Source organism: Trichomycterus rosablanca, chromosome 23 (assembly GCF_030014385.1).
Source record: "Trichomycterus rosablanca isolate fTriRos1 chromosome 23, fTriRos1.hap1, whole genome shotgun sequence".
Lineage (NCBI taxonomy): Eukaryota > Metazoa > Chordata > Actinopteri > Siluriformes > Trichomycteridae > Trichomycterus > Trichomycterus rosablanca.
In genome coordinates, this window is record NC_086010.1 from 12295120 (window position 1) to 12314442 (window position 19323).

Genomic DNA, 19323 nt, shown 5'->3' on the forward strand with positions numbered 1-19323 from the left:
ATGACAGACGCTGCTGCCAGCGATGGCTCCACCCCGGGAGCGGATTTCGACGTGATGAGCGCTCTTGATTGGAAGGATGACATTGCAACATTGCCTGGCAGTAACATCAGGGTAAAAAACTTAGTTATACATAGACCTTTAATTCCAAAGTTGATGCCTGTTGCTAATACATAGAAGAGAAAAAACAAAGTGTGTTAAAAACTTTGACTGTTTATCTCAGGGTTTTGAGTTAAGTAAAAATGTTGATACTTTATGCAAAATGTTATTCATTAAAAAGGCACAGCAATAAAATACGCTAGCCCTGCTTAGATCCGGAGATCCAGGGTTCTAATCTCAGAAGTGCTATCAGCCGATCGGGAATCGTTGAAAGATGAATAGATTATTTATGACGTCTGGAATTAATAGAATGTTTGTATGAGCATTACTTTTTGTTTTTAAGTTCCGATTGATAGAATTTGGAATACTGGAGATGGTAACAAATCCAGAGCCTAAAGATAAAGAAGACGAGCCTGCCTGCACACAGATTACACCTTCCAATAGCACCTCTTCATCAGAACCATCCAACCCTTTAAACCAGTCAGAGACAGCCACAGAAGTGCAGATGCAGACAGCTTGCTCCAGCATGTTTAAGAAGAAAGAGGAAAGCCAAGAGGAAAGCTCCAGTGTCGAGATGGCCAGCTGTAGGTCATGTGGCCAATCTGGTCCTCGGGATTCTTTTCTTCAGGGAAAATTCTGCAGTGTTGGCTGTGTGCAGCCCAGCAGTGGCAGGTAACCAAAACCACGTAAATGTAAATAATCAGATAACTGTAAATAATCAGTTGACAGGTTAGGATGTGTACATGCATCCTGTTGAAATAGTCCCTGTTTCAGTGAGAAGTAATTGTTTGGGGAACATGTGCATCAGCTCAAGTTCATGCCCCAGCCAATCAGAGACAGCTTTTCAGTCATTTAGGTCAGTGAAGGACAACTGCCCAACTGACTCCCCATCTTTCACTGATTTAAATATTATATTATAAAAATATAAGTTTTCTCATGCAGTTTAAAGAAAAAACAGTATCATTGATGTTATTTTACTAAAGACAAGACACATTAGTGTTGTTACTATTTTTATTACTGTTTAGTATAGTCATGTATGATTCATATGCAAGTTTGCCAGTGTGGGGAAAACAAACCCCGCCAATAAACACACCAGCAATACACATCTATGCATTTTCTAACAAATGCCAAGAACATTCTCATAGATGCAACTTTATTTAATTAACCTGGTATTGAGACAGCATCAGTCAGATCACTCTCAGATTACATATTGTGTTTCAAATGGCATACTACTGTATACTAAACCAATATGCATACTAAACAGTGTGGCAATTTGTTATTTAAGAAATGTAATTATATTGAAATACCAGTCAGTACAGTACTATACAGGTATAATAACAAGACCTTTGGTTTGACGAGAAACTGTTCACCTGATTTCAATGTAAATAAATTTAAAAGTTAATTGAAGACATAATTGACAGATTAATTGAATATAAAAAATGTCAGTTTCAGCTCTAACTAAAAAAGTAGTAGGTTTTGAGCTGTCCAGTAAATAAGGGTAGCAACATTTACTAGACATACTAAAACAATTGATGTTGGGAGGAGGGGTCATACAAAAGTTATGACCTAGCTATTGTGGTGCATAAAGCTGCCTACATTTGTCAAAAAAAGAGTGAAACAATTCATGGGTTTTAACAGTTTTACCACATTCATTTTTGGAGCTTGAGCTGACTTAAAAAAGAAATGTGCCTCTGACTAGAAAAAAACACAACATGATGCAAATGGGCAGATGACTTTTGTGTGCAAAATAAGTTATGTAGTGAATCTCAGTCAATTACAAATGGATTTATTGTGTTCATTATAACACACACACACTTTCACTTTCTATGTGGACTGGGGCGTAATTTGTTGCATGCCCCTTTAACATGTTAATAATGTGTATAGTGCTGGTTGGTATAGCACCAGATTTGATATGATAATGTCTTTGTGTGTTCATGTTTTGGGTTTTGCAGGTCAACTCCAGCTGATACAGGAGAAGGAGAGCGTTTAGGTAAGCGCATTCGGAAGAAAAAGAAGATGTTCATGGAATCTGAGGATGAAGAGGAGGACAACATGGAGGAAGAGGAGGTAATGTGCGTAGTTTTACACAGAATGCATTGTATTATTCAATCTTATCATTTTGTATTAACTAATTTTAACCAAATTAACAAAATTTATTTTCAGGAGAAGCTTAAAGTAACAAAAGGCAGAAAAGCAGCTAAAATTGCCAGATTAGGTAACTGTTTCACACACATTTGTTTAACGATTTGGCGGTTTTAACAATATAGCAGGGATGTCTACTTGCTGATTTATAAGTTTTTTAGTTTTAGTTTTGTAATAAAAATGCAAATAATGGGTTTCTACTAATGCCGTTGAATAATGCAATTTCTGTAGTAACAGCAGCTCCTGTAAAGAAAAAAGCTTGGAGCTGGCCAGCTTATTTAGAGGAGGAGAAAGCTGTAGCTGCCCCATTAAAACTGTTTAAAGAGGTAAAATGTCTTCAGTGTGGTACAGCATTTTTTATAAAAGTATTTTGGTAAAGGTCTTACTCATGACTTTTGCTTGGTTTGCAGCACCAGGCCTTTCCTCAGAGCAGGAATGCCTTTAAAGTTGGAATGAAGTTGGAGGGTCTGGACCCCTGTCATCCTGCTTTCTTCTGTGTTCTTACTGTGGCTGAGGTAACAAATTGTTTCGGTCAAATTGTTTATATGTGGCCATTTTTCTGTTTTGAGTTTTGGTATCATTGTGAGAGTTCAAATGCTGTTGAGAATAGAGGACACAATACAAAACAGTAAAGAGGGAGATGCTTTGGGGCAGTGATATCATTAAGATAACATACATGTCTTCTCTTTTCAGATTCAAGGTTATAGAATAAGACTCCATTTTGATGGTTATCCTGAGTGCTATGATTTCTGGGTAAATGCAGACTCATGGGATATAAAGCCACCGGGCTGGTGTGAGAAGATGGGCCTCAAGCTGTTACTACCCAAAGGTGCTTAATGAAATATGCAGGAAGCCAGGGTGAAATTAATATACTGGGTCTGTTCCAAACCCTAGTAAGCTGCCTTGCTGCCCTGTGCCTATTTAGGCAGCTGCCTAGGTAAAGAGGATTCTAAACAACATCAAACTTTAAATGGCAGATTATTGAGACGCTGTAGTTAGACAGTGAATATGTCATTGGCTGTCACTGTGTACCATTGCGGTTTTAGCATACCAAGCTAACAAAGCCGTTCAAACAAAGGGCTGAGCCGACACAACTTGCTAGCATGCCAGCTAACTCTCTCTCTCCATGTACCGTAAACTGTTAAATTGACACTAACAAACCCAAAATTGCAAATAAATTACACCTGTACATCATTATAAAAATGAAAGAAAATCACTTACATTTGCTTTGCTTCCATCTGCCATATTTGAAATATTTTGTGAGAAAAGTTGTACTGAATGCTGGGATTGACTTGCTGCTAGGGAAGCTCTTGATGCTCCCTCATTTTCTACTTAAAATATCAGTCAGAATGAGGCATCTCAGTAAGCAGCATTGAAACAGGCTTCTTCATTGAAGTGCGAAGGATAACATAGAATGCTGACTATTTAGAAAGCTTACTAAGTTTTGAGACAGACCCACTGTAAACCTGGACACATTTTAATGCAAGAAAGTTCTTGGTTTATTTCATTAAAACATAGTGTTGCTTGCATTTATTAAAGATTTGTAAAGTACGTAGTAACATGAAATTATATGTATGTGTTTTTGTAGGTTGTAGGGATGGAGAATTTAATTGGAACATGTATGTTAAGAACTGTAGAGGTCAACTGGCTCCCAAACATTTCTTTAAAAGTCTAAATACAGTAAGTTCCTGGGTCCATTTCTACACTCTTTTGATTTCATACTTAAATTGTTCTTTAAAAAAAAAAAAAAAAAAGAGTACTGATTTTTTTGTTCGCGATGTATCAATGTAAATATTGGAACAATGTTTACACTGAAACCTTGCAGTCAGTCACCCCATCAGGATTTCGTACTGGAATGAAGCTGGAGGCAGTGGACAGGAAAAACCCATCACTCATCTGTGTAGCAACCATTGCTGCTGTTGTGGACAACCGACTTCTTATCCACTTTGATAACTGGGATGACACATATGATTACTGGTAAGAAATAATGTCTAGAAACATTTGCACAAGAACATTTACATAAGAATTTTACCTGGAATTGACTGGGTTACTGATTAGGAAAGTCACCTGTGGTTCCTCAAAAAAAGTCTGAAAGGGCACATTAAAACTTTAATTTTATTAATTTAATGATTTCAGTGAGAAGCTAATATCTCTATATTTTAAGAGGAATAAATAATAATAATGGACATAGGTTCATCTTAAGCTAATTTAAAGAGGGTTTTTATACGTAATTCAAAAAAAGTTAATAATATCTGCAGACAATTAATTGTTCTGATTGTAAATGGCGGCCCAGTGGGTAGCACTGTCGCCTCACAGCAAGAAGGTCCTGGGTTCGATTCCCAGGTGGAGCAGTCTGGGTCCTTTCTGTGGTGAGTTAGCATGTTGCTCTTGTGTCTGCGTGGGTTTCCTCCCACAGTCCAAAGACATGCAAGTGAGGTGAATTGAAGATACAAAATTGTCCATGACTTTGTTTGACATTAAAGTGTAATTTTTTTTTATTTTTTTATTTATTTTTTTATTTATTTATTTTTTACCCCTTTTCCTCCCCTTTTAGCGCATCCAATTGTTCAATTAGCATCGTGCTTCCTCTCTGTCTATGCCGAACCCTGCCCTGACGGAGGTGATTGAAGCTAACCCGTATCCCCTCCGAAACACGAGCAGCAGCCAGATGCATCTTTGCCACCCATACATTGACGAGTTTGGCGCCACCTAGCGTTGCATGCGGAGAGACATACCCTAAGGGCACCCTCTCCCATCTCTGTGTAAGCGCCTCCAATCAGCCGGCAGAGAACGCAATCGCATTCTGACAGAGAGAGACCCACATCCGGTTCTTTGTCCCACCCCCCACATGAGCAACCGGCCAATCGTTGCTCATATAGCCACTCAGCTTCGAACCGGTAAAGCAAGGCTGGATTCGATACCACGCTCTCAGAATCCAGCCCTGGTTGCAGCGCGTTTCTTTTTACCGCTGCGCCACCTGAGCGGCTGAAACTTGGACATTTAAAGGAAAAAGCAATCCACTAACTATCTGGTGTGTTTGAATACTCACCTGAATCTACTCAGTATTCTGTGGGCTTATATCTCTGTTTACATTATGATGTATTTTTTAAATCTTTCCGTTTTAGGTGTGATCCCAGCAGTCCATATATTCACCCTGTTGGGTACTGTGAGGAAGCAGAGTTAACACTGACCACGCCTGCTGGTAAAGTATAAGAACGGATGATCACAACATAGTTAACAATCTTTTTCATAATGATCTTTACACAGGTATGCATAAGTGATACATAATTATTTATAATGCTCTCCTTGTGTATCTCAGAGTACAAGCACCCAAAAAAATTTTCTTGGGAGAAATACCTGGAAGAGACGGGAACCCAGGCAGCGCCTGCAAGAGCTTTCAAACAGGTAAGTGTACTAATCACATCACTGAACTTAACTGATAAACTTAAATTCAAATTAGCAAACAGCACAAATTATCTACCTGTTCCTGCTTTGTAGAGACCACCACATGGCTTCCATATGGGAATGAAGCTGGAGGCAGTGGACAAACGTAATCCTATGCTTATTCGTGTAACCACCATATCTGGCACTGAGGACCACAGAGTCAAGGTCTGCAATCTTCTACACCACTCTCAGAATCATTTACAGTAGCATTAGTTTAGTCCTCAATAATTTTAGCAACTTTTTAAATCTCATCATTTGTTGTAATGCTAACACAATACAGTAACCATTTTATAGGCCTTAAGTGACATCAGTAATAAAAGACAAATTTAAAATAATTTATTTGCCAAAAGTACAAACCCGATTTCTGGAAAAACTTAGGACCTTTTGTAAATGTATAATGTGAACTTTTATAATTATTATTAATTTGTAAGAAAAGTACAATAAAAAATTATTCCATGGAACAACTTCATTGTATTTTTAAAAATATAAACTTTAAACTTTGATGCCTGCGACACTTTAAAAAAATGTTGGAACATACAGTATACAATTGTGTTATCACCTTTTTATTATTTACACTTCAGTTACTTTTTATTTATTTATTTTTAAAATTTTTGGTGGACTGAAGACACGTGATTCTTTAAATTTGTGGAGTTTCTGCCTATTTTTTGTTTGATAAAAGATTTCAGCTGGCCAACAGTCCATGGTCATCATTGTCTGATTCTCCACTTTATAATGCGCCATATATATTTTTTAATGGTAGACAAATCTGGACTGCTGGCAGGCAAGTCTAGCACATACACTTCGTGTCTACAAAACTAAACCTTTTAGGATGGCGCAATTAGGTCGGGCATTGTTGTGCTAGCGCATTAGGCCATCTGACCGCATAGTCACAATTGATCTTTACGTCCAAGGAATGATATTTTGGTAAATCCTTCTTTTACATTTAATCCTGATACCCTCACCTGTTACCAATTCACCTGCTTATTGTGGAACGTTTCTGCTGTCATTTTGAATATTTTATAAAACTTTTTTTTTTACCCTGTCCCATTATTTTTGAGTCTGTATGTGTGCAAATATGAAAATACATTTTTTAAATAGTTACAAAATACAAATACAACAGTCAAAAAACATTGGAAACCTTTTGGTCAGTTACATTTTCAAAATGATATTTTATTGCATTTTACAAAATGTCCCAACATTTTCAGAAAATGCTTTTTTGTATTAACAGATTGCTTGTTCAGACCTTGTTCTGTATAGTGTTACATTATTTACAATACAAATGTTATGACTTAAGCATCTGATTTATGTCCATATCTGATAAATATGTGAAACCAAATATTAATACTGTCAGCAGTTGGGTATTTTTAGATTAGGCCTTTAAATAACCACATTATATTAGGCAAAACAGCTTAATATGAGGACAGTCGATAAGATTAATTTATTTGTCAGGTCTGTGCCCATAAATATGAGCTATTTTAACACTAAAATATTAAATTATGATGTAATGTTAAATATTATGTTTTCAGCAAAAACATACGCTTAACCATGTTGTGACCATGATTAATCACTTGTGCTAATTTTAGATCCATTTTGATGGATGGAGTGACGAGTACAATTACTGGTTGGATGCTGATAGCCAAGACCTGCATCCCATTGGATGGTGCCAAAAGACTGGTCATCCTCTACAAAATCCTAGTGGTAATACAACATTCGTAATATTATATTAGCAAAATATCTCTTGAAATGTCTAGTGACAAAGGAATGAAAAATTGATTGATTAGCTTTATTTATTTAAGTAAAGCACAGGGAGTGTGGCTTCCATCCTGGTTCTTTACACATTTTACATTTACATTTTCAGCATTTAGCAGCATTTTAGCATTGCTCAAGGGCTCAACAGTGGTAACCTGGCAGTGGTGGGGCTTGAACCAACAACCTTCTGATTACTAGTTCAGTACCTTAACCACTAGGCTACAACTGCTCTTTACACATTTTCCATCCTAAATAAATGTAAGCCACTGATTGGAGATACAAATGTCATGTGACTGTGTTGATACATTGCTTTTAATACTGCTGTTAATGTTGCACATACACTGTTCTTGGAATAATATTAGGTCTTGTGATACATTACTGTGCCTTTATGAGTAGTGTCATACTAAATTCACTGGAAAATTTGCTTAATTTCACGTACCTTCTTTTTTAGATTTCACAAATTTTTAAGAAAAGTGCCACATTTCACGGCAGTCATTAAATAACACTCATCAATTAAATGATAGAATAAATAAAAGCACAAGCCTACAATACACAGCACAGCTACCTTAAGGGTTGAATGTAAACCTAGAACATTCAGCGACAGTGTGAGGCTCCATCTCAAAGACGAAAATACTCGTCCGTGTTTTGACACACCCACCTCTGCGTCCACAGAAATGGTTGGGAGTTTTCCAAACTCAGTTACCTGAGTAGTGTTTTTAGCTGCATTAGACTTTGACATCTTGGACATTTTGACTAATTAACTGAATTGCGGTAGGATTGCTAGGACCGCCTTATAGTCCAAATGAACCAGTGAACTTGAGACACTTAAACGTTACGCGAATGAAAAATGTTAAATCGCTAAACACAAACCTTAAATTTTGAACTTTGAATTTTAAACTGCAAATTACACTGGAAACAGCTCATTTCAATTATGTACTGCCTAACTTATGAGTAATTAGATCTATTATAAAGATGTGTTTAGATTAAATTCTAATATTCTGTTTTTAGCTTCCATGGATCCCCAGGCCCCCCCAGGGCAAGGCTGCCCTACTCCGGGATGTAATGGGGTTGGACACATTAAAGGACCTCGCTATGGAACACACTATACGTTAGTACACATTTTTACCTATACTAATTTGCTGGGCTCACAAATACATATAGTGCATGTTACTCAAACATAGCCATTGAGGGAACATACAGTGTATCACAAAAGTGAGTACACCCCTCACATTTCTGCAGATATTTAAGTATATCTTTTCATGGGACAACACTGACAAAATGACACTTTGACACAATGAAAAGTAGTCTGTGTGCAGCTTATATAACAGTGTAAATTTATTCTTCCCTCAAAATAACTCAATATACAGCCATTAATGTCTAAACCACCGGCAACAAAAGTGAGTACACCCCTTAGTGAAAGTTCCTGAAGTGTCAATATTTTGTGTGGCCACCATTATTTCCCAGAACTGCCTTAACTCTCCTGGGCATGGAGTTTACCAGAGCTTCACAGGTTGCCACTGGAATGCTTTTCCACTCCTCCATGACGACATCACGGAGCTGGCGGATATTCGAGACTTTGCGCTCCTCCACCTTCCGCTTGAGGATGCCCCAAAGATGTTCTATTGGGTTTAGGTCTGGAGACATGCTTGGCCAGTCCATCACCTTTACCCTCAGCCTCTTCAATAAAGCAGTGGTCGTCTTAGAGGTGTGTTTGGGGTCATTATCATGCTGGAACACTGCCCTGCGACCCAGTTTCCGGAGGAAGGGGATCATGCTCTGCTTCAGTATTTCACAGTACACATTGGAGTTCATGTGTCCCTCAATGAAATGTAACTCCCCAACACCTGCTGCACTCATGCAGCCCCAGACCATGGCATTCCCACCACCATGCTTGACTGTAGGCATGACACACTTATCTTTGTACTCCTCACCTGATTGCCGCCACACATGCTTGAGACCATCTGAACCAAACAAATTAATCTTGGTCTCATCAGACCATAGGACATGGTTCCAGTAATCCATGTCCTTTGTTGACATGTCTTCAGCAAACTGTTTGCGGGCTTTCTTGTGTAGAGACTTCAGAAGAGGCTTCCTTCTGGGGTGACAGCCATGCAGACCAATTTGATGTAGTGTGCGGCGTATGGTCTGAGCACTGACAGGCTGACCCCCCACCTTTTCAATCTCTGCAGCAATGCTGACAGCACTCCTGCGCCTATCTTTCAAAGACAGCAGTTGGATGTGACGCTGAGCACGTGCACTCAGCTTCTTTGGACGACCAACACGAGGTCTGTTCTGAGTGGACCCTGCTCTTTTAAAACGCTGCATGATCTTGGCCACTGTGCTGCAGCTCAGTTTCAGGGTGTTGGCAATCTTCTTGTAGCCTTGGCCATCTTCATGTAGCGCAACAATTCGTCTTTTAAGATCCTCAGAGAGTTCTTTGCCATGAGGTGCCATGTTGGAACTTTCAGTGACCAGTATGAGAGAGTGTGAGAGCTGTACTACTAAATTGAACACACCTGCTCCCTATGCACAACCGAGACCTAGTAACACTAGCGAGTCACATGACATTTTGGAGGGAAAATGACAAGCAGTGCTCAATTTGGACATTTAGGGGTGTAGTCTCTTAGGGGTGTACTCACTTTTGTTGCCGGTGGTTTAGACATTAATGGCTGTATATTGAGTTATTTTGAGGGAAGAATAAATTTACACTGTTATATAAGCTGCACACAGACTACTTTTCATTGTGTCAAAGTGTCATTTTGTCAGTGTTGTCCCATGAAAAGATATACTTAAATATCTGCAGAAATGTGAGGGGTGTACTCACTTTTGTGATACACTGTATATCAGGTCTGGTCACAAGTCTGGATAAACAGGAGGATTGTGTCAGGAAAAAACTGCTAAATCAAACTAAAACGAATCATTAATTTGTTCATTCATTCATTTGGCAGACATGGTGGCTAAGTGGGTAGCACTGTCGCCTCAGAGCAAAAAGGTCCTGGGTTCGATCCCTAGGTGGGGCGGTCAGGGTCCTTTCTTTGTGGAGTTTGCATGTTCTCCCCCTGTCTGTGTGGGTTTCCTCCGGTGCTCCGGTTTCCTCCCACAGTCCAGAAACATGCAAGTGAGGTGAATTGGAGACGCTAAATTGTCCAAGACTGTGTTTGATGTAACCTTGTGAACTGATGAATCATGTGTAAGATAAGATAAGATAAGATAACACTTTATTGATCCCGAAGGAAATTGCAGTACTGTAAATACTAAAGTACTAAAGTACTGTAAAGTACTGTTACTCATTACTGTGTAATGAGTAACTACCGTTCCTGTCATGTTCCTGTTTTAACCAAAGTGTAAAACATGACATTAAAATTCTAATAAACAAACGAACGTTCATTTGGCTGGAAATAACATTGTATTAGATTTAACATTTTTCAGAGTTTAAAGATTTAGTTGAAATAGTAACTGAAATGAGTACATTTCATGTTTTTTTAAAGTGTAAGTTATCTTATCCTTACAGGAAATAAACTTCTGCACATTTTAACACATACTTGCTGTTAATTTACTGAATATAACAGAAATAAAGTGTCCATACTTAAGCATACAGTGTATCACAAAAGTGAGTACACCCCTCACATTTCTGCAAATATTTCATTATATCTTTTCATGGGACAACACTATAGACATGAAACTTGGATATAACTTAGAGTAGTCAGTGTACAGCTTGTATAGCAGTGTAGATTTACTGTCTTCTGAAAATAACTCAACACACAGCCTTTAATGTCTAAATAGCTGGCAACATAAGTGAGTACACCCCACAGTGAACATGTCCAAATTGTGCCCAAATGTGTCGTTGTCCCTCCCTGGTGTCATGTGTCAAGGTCCCAGGTGTAAATGGGAAGCAGGGCTGTTAAATTTGGTGTTTTGGGTACAATTCTCTCATACTGGCCACTGGATATTCAACATGGCACCTCATGGCAAAGAACTCTCTGAGGATGTGAGAAATAGAATTGTTGCTCTCCACAAAGATGGCCTGGGCTATAAGAAGATTGCTAACACCCTGAAACTGAGCTACAGCATGGTGGCCAAGGTCATACAGCGGTTTTCCAGGACAGGTTCCACTCGGAACAGGCTTCGCCAGGGTCGACCAAAGAAGTTGAGTCCACGTGTTCGGCGTCATATCCAGAGGTTGGCTTTAAAAAATAGACACATGAGTGCTGCCAGCATTGCTGCAGAGGTTGAAGACGTGGGAGGTCAGCCTGTCAGTGCTCAGACCATACGCCTCACACTGCATCAACTCGGTCTGCATGGTCGTCATCCCAGAAGGAAGCTGACGCACAAGAAAGCCCGCAAACAGTTTGCTGAAGACAAGCAGTCCAAGAACATGGATTACTGGAATGCCCTGTGGTCTGACGAGACCAAGATAAACTTGTTTGGCTCAGATGGTGTCCAGCATGTGTGGCGGCGCCCTGGTGAGAAGTACCAAGACAACTGTATCTTGCCTACAGTCAAGCATGGTGGTGGTAGCATCATGGTCTTGGGCTGCATGAGTGTTGCTGGCACTGGGGAGCTGCAGTTCATTGAGGGAAACATGAATTCCAACATGTACTGTGACATTCTGAAACAAAGCATGATCCCCTCCCTTCGAAAACTGGGCCTCATGGCAGTTTTCCAACAGGATAACGACCCCAAACACAACCTCCAAGATGACAACTGCCTTGCTGAGGAAGCTAAAGGTAAAGGTGATGGACTAAACCCAATTGAGCACCTGTGGCGCATCCTCAAGTGGAAGGTGGAGGAGTTCAAGGTGTCTAACATCCACCAGCTCCGTGATGTCATCATGGAGGAGTGGAAGAGGATTCCAGTAGCAACCTGTGCAGCTCTGGTGAATTCCATGCCCAGGAGGGTTAAGGCAGTGCTGGATAATAATGGTGGTCACACAAAATATTGACACTTTGGGCACAATTTGGACATGTTCACTGTGGGGTGTACTCACTTATGTTGCCAGCTATTTAGACATTAATGGCTGTGTGTTGAGTTATTTTCAGAAGACAGTAAATCTACACTGCTATACAAGCTGTACACTGACTACTCTTAAGTTATATCCAAGTTTTATTTCTATAGTGTTGTCCCATGAAAAGATATAATAAAATATTTGCAGAAATGTGAGGGGTGTACTCACTTTTGTGATACACTACATTGACAAATATTTGTACACAAATAAAAAGACTTTAGGCTACTTGTATGTTTGTTTCTTTTGAATAATAATAAGCTTAAAATAATTTTGTTAGCAGAAATTATCATGTAATTCTTTCAGTTTTTATTATTGTCTCTATAGTAATTAAAATGCCCTCCATGTGTTCATCTACTAGAAAGTAAAATGCATCATTAAATTTTAATTCTCTTCATCTTCCTCTCTCTCAGTATCTTTCATCATATCTTAATCTTTTTTATCTTAATCTTTTTTATCTTAATCTTTTTTATCTTCCCGTTTTAGGGCTGTGAGCTGTCCATACTCTGACCTGAATCTGAATAAGGAGGGGCTGCTGCAGGACAGGCTGAGTGGAGAGAGACCGTTGACTCTAACCGGACCTCCACGGCAGCGACGCACAGAATCTCTCACCCAGACTCCCTCCAGCACACCCACGGGTAGCAACCCTGAGCCCTTGGACAACACAGACAACTCTTCACTAGCCAGGTAGGACAAGCATGTTAATACTAATCAGAGTGCCAGTTGGGAACACAGTACAATTTGTATGTGCAAAAATGATTGATGTTTACTAATCTAAAATTACAATATGAATATTGAGTAGCTGTTTAATAATGAGTTTATCAAACGACCCACATTTTGTCCATGATTTTTACTGCAACCCAGGCAACACAAACAATGCATCAAAATGAAACACAAAACTCAATTAATAAAAATAATGGCAATCTGGTCCTACTGTGGTTTACCAGATGTAACGTAAAGCATCCACAAGGGGGTGTTTTTGTACAAGTTTATTATGTGTTTGTACCCATTAAAATTTAATTCGTATATTCAATTATTATTATTTTTCACTGCGACCCTTTTTTTTTTGCCTCATGACCCACCCAAGGGTCGCAACGGTGTACAATGTTTCAGTGTACAGTGTTTTAATGCATCTCTAACTAGTGATAATTTACACGAATAAACCTTTCAAACTCACATAACAAAAATAAAATAAATTAAATTAAAAAGTTTTTAAATAAAAGCTGTTTTTATAGCTATAATGTTGTCTTTTGTTTTTTTTTTTAGAACTGCCCCTGCTAAATGCATGAAGCAGATGAAGCCAGAAGGAAATGGAAAAGGTATTCTCCAGACTGTTTTGGGTTTTATAGCACACGAGTATACAAGTGTATTAAGAATTAAAATAATTCTTTTTGTGTGTTTGTCTCATAGACTCACTTCAGCAGTTTTTGCACGACTCTGTGTTCTGTGGCTGGGAGCCACCCAAGTTTCAGCAGTGCTGGGAGAAGCATGGCAAACTGCTACCCGAAGCACTGGGTCTTAGTGCAAAGACAGTGGCCAAGTGGAACACAGATGAGGTAAAATGCATGTTAATAATGAGCGAGGTTTAGAACTTTAATGTATTGCATGTTTTTACACTGATGTGGTTGGATTATATTGTATCACAGTGGATGATGGGACTTTTCCTGTGCACTATTTTTTAGGTTGCAAGTTTTGTGCACAAGTTACCAGGGTGTAGGGAACATGCTGCTATTTTCAGGAATGAGGTAAAAAGAAAAGAAAAGTACTTTTACTTATATTGTGTTGCTTCTGACTTTTTGCACTTTTTGGTAACTATCAGGCTTTTTTGCATTGTCTTATTTTGAATATACTTACATTTACATTTTCAGCATTTAGCAGAACGCTTTTATCCAAAGTGACTTACAGTACTGAGACAGCATTCAGTCCAAGCAACTAAGGGTTAAGGGCCTTGCTCAAGGGCCCAACGGTGGCAACCTGGCAGTGGTGGGGCTTGAACCTGTAACCTTTTGATTACTAGTCCAGTACCTTAACCACTAGGCTACAACTGCCCAATACTTACTTACTTGTGCCAATACTTAGTTTACCTGTTCACTCTGCCAACCTCTTGCAGTTTTACACTACCCTTGCTGGCTAAACATTGGCTCCTCCAAAACGTTCAAAGCTGCTGGCTTGCATTTTTACATTGACTAGCAGCAGATTATTACAGAAAGGACCCCACATGACTCTCTCTGTTCTTCTTGCTTATGCTAGTCAATAGTTGCACCAACAAGAAGCAGAATTTGCACCAGTTCTTTTTCTTCCTCACTTGGTCATTTCTGCCTGTTGGGAACCCAACCATGCTGGTAGCACTGCCAAGACTAGAAGTGGGCAAGCGCAACTGTTCCATCAGATCAGATTTTTGCAGCCACCACAAAATTAGAATTTAAATCAGTAATGGGATTTAAAAAAAGAGTTCTTTAACTGTTATAGCATAATAATTTTTATGTCTCATACATGTGGATAGTGTTAAATAGCACCTTAATGTGTTTAAAAAAAGAAAAAGAAACAATCAGTTGTATGATTGTAAACAACATTGAGGCCAAAAGTCTGCAACCACTAACGATTTTTTTATTTTGCATTTTTCTAAGAATTTTTGTGTTATTTTTTTATTAATAAAATCATACTTCAATAGTAGTTTGAGTTAAATCTTTGAAATACATACACTTGTACATGTGTATGGCATTACAGAAAAGCAACTTTTGAAAAATGCAAGCATGTTTGCTAGATTAACCACCTTGGTTCCGCTCCAGTTTCCTCCCACAGTCCAAAGACATGCAAGTGAGGTGAATTGGAGACACTAAATTGTCCAGGACTGTGTTCGATATAACCTTGAACTGATGAATCTTGTATAATGAGTAACGACCGTTCCTGTCATGAATGTAACCAAAGTGTAAAACATGATGTTAAAATCCTAATAAACAAACAAACAAACCTTGGTTCCTCTTTGTACAAGAAGTCAGATTTGTATTTATCTCTTTAAGGCACAAACTAAGCAGTATTTGAGTCAATCGTTGCCATTTACCCATTGCAATTCTCTTGTACCACCGCCTTGCTGGCCGGGGAGAGCACTGGGTTTACATGCCTCCTCCATCATGCACACAGTCACTGGCTGCATTTTTTGTTTTTATTGAATTTTTTTTTTTTTTTTTTTTTTTTTTTTATAAACCTATCGGAGGTGGACTCTCACATTTACCAGACGCTTTTACCCAAAGTATCTTACACTAAATACAGTTCAAGCAATTGAAGGTTAAGGGCCTTGCTCAAGGGCAACAGTTTTTACTTGCCGATGGTGGGGCTTGAACCAGCAACCTTGTGATTACTAGTCCAGTATTTTAACCTTTGGTTAAATTGCCATAAATCTGATCGGCGCCACTAATGTTGGCACCTTGAACCAGACAGCAGAGGTCGCTATTGTACAACGGCAACTAAGCCCACTTGATTATGAGTCACTGTTAGCTTGAGTGCATTGGAAGGCCAGTAGTTCTGCCTGGGACTCAGCGGTAGACTGCTGCACCACCCAAGCGCCTGGGTTTGATTTACTTATTCGAAGCTTGTTTGTTTGTTTGTTTATTAGGATTTTAATGTCATGTTTTACACTTTGGTTACATTCATGAGAGGAACAGTAGTTACTCATTACACAAGGTTCATCAGTTCACAAGGTTATATCAAACACAGTCATGGACTATTTAGTGTCTCCAATTTTAGGCCTTCTCTTCAACAGTTTTGTTTCTCTAGATCACATTCCAGAGGTTTTTAATAGGTTTCAGGTCTGAAGATTGCAATGGCAATGTCAGGGTCTTGATCTGGTGGTCCTTCATCCATATCTTGATCAGATTGTTTGGCCATCATCAGGTCAAATATTTGCCCAGAGGCCTTAGCAGTGTCATCAGGTCAACAAAGAATAACCCCTATTTTACCGCAAAAGACTTACAGTGGCAGTCGTAGCTTAACAGTTAAGGTACTGGACTAGTTGAACACCACACCATTAACCTTTAATTGCTTGGATTGTATTCGGTCACATTTGGAACTTGCTTGGGATAAGAGCCTCTTTTAAATGTCAAAAATGTCAACATCAATGGACTTGCAGGACGACTGGATGATGGCTGGTACAAACGTGTATGTGGCAACCATAAGATGATCATTTAACAACCAAGGCCGTTTTTGTCAAACTCCATGAAGCACAACTGGAATACGCCTGGATAGGCCTGCAGTCTGGGTCACAGTTCTATGGAGTGACGAATCAAAACTTGAAATGTTTGGCCGTATCATCAAATGATGTAAAAGCATGTAAATGTGTTTTGTGATTTTTATTGGTAAGATTAATTTGTACATGGAAAATTGTAATTATTAATTAATGTTTGTTTATTTTGCAGCAAATAGATGGCGAGGCATTTCTTCTTCTCACCCAGTCTGACATTGTAAAGATTCTAAGTATCAAGCTGGGCCCTGCTCTTAAAATATACAACTCCATTCTTATGCTGAAGAGTGTGGATGAGGAGTAACGCTTCTACCCAGAAACCTCACTCGCTGCAGAAATGCTTTTTCTTTTATTTCTTATAACAACCACATACTTACTTATTTTCTGCTTTTTTCATCAGCATCTCAACTATGTCTAATTTTTTGCAACAGTTATTGTGGAGAACCCACTTTCGGGGAAGCTGGTATTTAAACTCTTATAGACTGGTTTTAGTGATTGTTCTGTGCTAAAATTGGAAATCAGAGTACGTGCGTTTGTACAAAGGCTTTGGAGGACTATGCTGCTACAAAAACAATATTTGTATACTTATCTATGTCCAGTTTCCTTCCAACTGAACAATCATTCTTACCTTGATTTTTGTTAACTTATTAATAATTTGATTCTTACTACCTTTTCAGAGTAAAGATGTTTGGCTGTAAAGCATCGAACTGTCGATTGTTAATATTATTTATAATATTATGGTTGTTAAATATCTGAATAAGTGGTTCAGATGGAGTGAACAAAGTACACATTGGGGACCTTTTACTTGAAATGTACAAAGTAATTTTTTTTAAAGAAGATGCAAAAATTAGATTTGTGACAAGAACACACACTGCATCCAGAATGAGCAGATATACAACCACTGTCATGGTTACGTATGTGCTCATGAGTGTGCGTGCATGTGTCTGTAAGCATAAGGGCTTAAACGAGATGGTGTGTGTGTGTGTTTTTGTGTGTGTGTGTGTGAGGTGTGTTTCCTCTTTGCATCAGGGAATCTCTTAGATCGGGCAGGTCTTAAGATGAATGTCTCATTTGCTATGTAAAAAGTGTGCTTTGTGAAATCCATTTAAAAATTGTAAATTCATGTACAGTAAACTTGATGTGTTAAGAACGACTTCCAGATGTGCTTGTTTTCTGATCTCATGCGTGTGTGAGCACATGTACAGAACAGGACTTACAGTTAGTCATAAAAATAAACAGAATGTAAGATCTGATGCTCATGAGTGGTACGTTGTGGCCTAAGGTTTTATTCTCATTTATTCATTAATAATGGTTAAGTAACTATTTAATTTTATAAATGCAAGTCACTTTTAATGTGGTAAATGGCTTCATATATTGTTTATACTTATACTTTTTCTCTTTGTAGAACACGTTCATGAAAAACATGGGACAGCTAAAGTAACCAAGGTTCTATTCTTTTTCTGATTAGTGTTTTCATTGTGTCCTTGTGGGTTTTCTGAAAATTGTTCTTCATATTTTTTTTGAGTAAAATATATTTGTAAAGTAAGTTATAAGTCTGTGTTTTCTTTTTAAGATTAATATTTCAGTGGCACAAACAGGTTATGTGTTGCAATGTACTTACGTATTTATATAAAAAACATGCAACTTTGTGGCAACAGTTTGGGGAAGGTCCTTGCCTGTTCCAGCCTGAATATGTCTAAAGTAAGCTCCATAAATACATGATTTGAAGTTTCTTGTGGTGGAACTCCAGTGGTATTCACAATGTCCTGTCCTCAAACACATTAGGCACCCATGATTTGAAATGTCTGTTACAAGCCGGGTCTTCTAAACCAATATTAGCTCCTCACAAATGTTCTTATTGGTTGCATGTCATATACTGTATATAACCCCAAATGAAATATACAACCCCAAATCAGAAAAAGTTGGGATGGCATGGAAAAAGCAAATAATAAAAAAAACACGGTTTCTTTTATTTATTAATAAACAGCCATTCCTTCATTTCAGGCCTCCAAAAAAGTTGGGACAGTAATGCATTTACCACTTTGTAATGTTACCATTCCTTTTCACCACACTTAAAAGACGTTTTGGCACCGAGGAGACCAAGTGATTTAGTGTTTCAGCTTTTATTTTGTCTTATTCTTCCTGCAAACACGTCTTAAGATGTGCAACAGTACGGGGTCGTCGTTGTCGCATTTTTCCTTTAAAAATTCTCTATCAGGGACAGGTCAGGACTGCAGGCAGGCCAGTCCAGTACCCGTACCCTCTTTTTTCACAGCCATGCCTTTGTTATGTGTGCAGCATGTGGTTTTGCATTGTCTTGTTGAAAAATGCATGGACTTCCCTAGTAAAGATGACGTCTTGAAGGCAGCATATGTTGCTCTAAGATCTCAATGTACTTTTCTGCATTAATGCTGCCATTACAGAAGTGTAAATTACTTTTGCTAAGGGCACTGACACAGCCCCATACCATGACAGACCCTGGCTTTTCGACTTGTTGCTAATAACAGTCTGGGTGGTCCTATTCGTCTTTGGTCGCACATGGCGACCTGGAATGCTGATTCATCTGACCACAATACACGTTTTCACAGTGTGATGGTCCAGCCTAGATGCCTCAGAGCCCAGAGAAGTCGACGCCGCTTCTGGACATGGTTAA

The 19323-nt window shown here is 38.6% G+C and overlaps 1 protein-coding gene across 1 annotated transcript; it reads left to right on the forward strand.

The window, feature by feature from the left end:
- On the forward strand, positions 1-18155 carry l3mbtl1b (L3MBTL histone methyl-lysine binding protein 1b). The gene is made up of 19 exons (XM_062985263.1): positions 1-111; positions 440-768; positions 2049-2163; positions 2260-2311; positions 2470-2564; positions 2649-2753; positions 2932-3067; positions 3827-3918; positions 4064-4215; positions 5364-5440; positions 5558-5643; positions 5737-5847; positions 7266-7380; positions 8440-8539; positions 12920-13120; positions 13700-13752; positions 13844-13989; positions 14116-14178; positions 16846-18155. The coding sequence occupies exons 1-19, from the start codon at positions 1-3 to the stop codon at positions 16972-16974; spliced, it is 2268 nt and encodes a 755-aa protein (XP_062841333.1). The 3' UTR covers positions 16975-18155.
- The last annotated feature ends 1168 nt before the right edge of the window (positions 18156-19323 follow it).

Coding starts and splice junctions, on each gene's coding strand:
- l3mbtl1b (XM_062985263.1), top strand. CDS start 1: ATGACAGACGCTGCTGCCAGCGATGGCTCCACCCCGGGAGCGGATTTC. Junction 769..2,048: donor GTGCAGCCCAGCAGTGGCAG/GTAACCAAAACC, acceptor TGGGTTTTGCAG/GTCAACTCCAGCTGATACAG. Junction 14,179..16,845: donor CTGCTATTTTCAGGAATGAG/GTAAAAAGAAAA, acceptor TTTATTTTGCAG/CAAATAGATGGCGAGGCATT.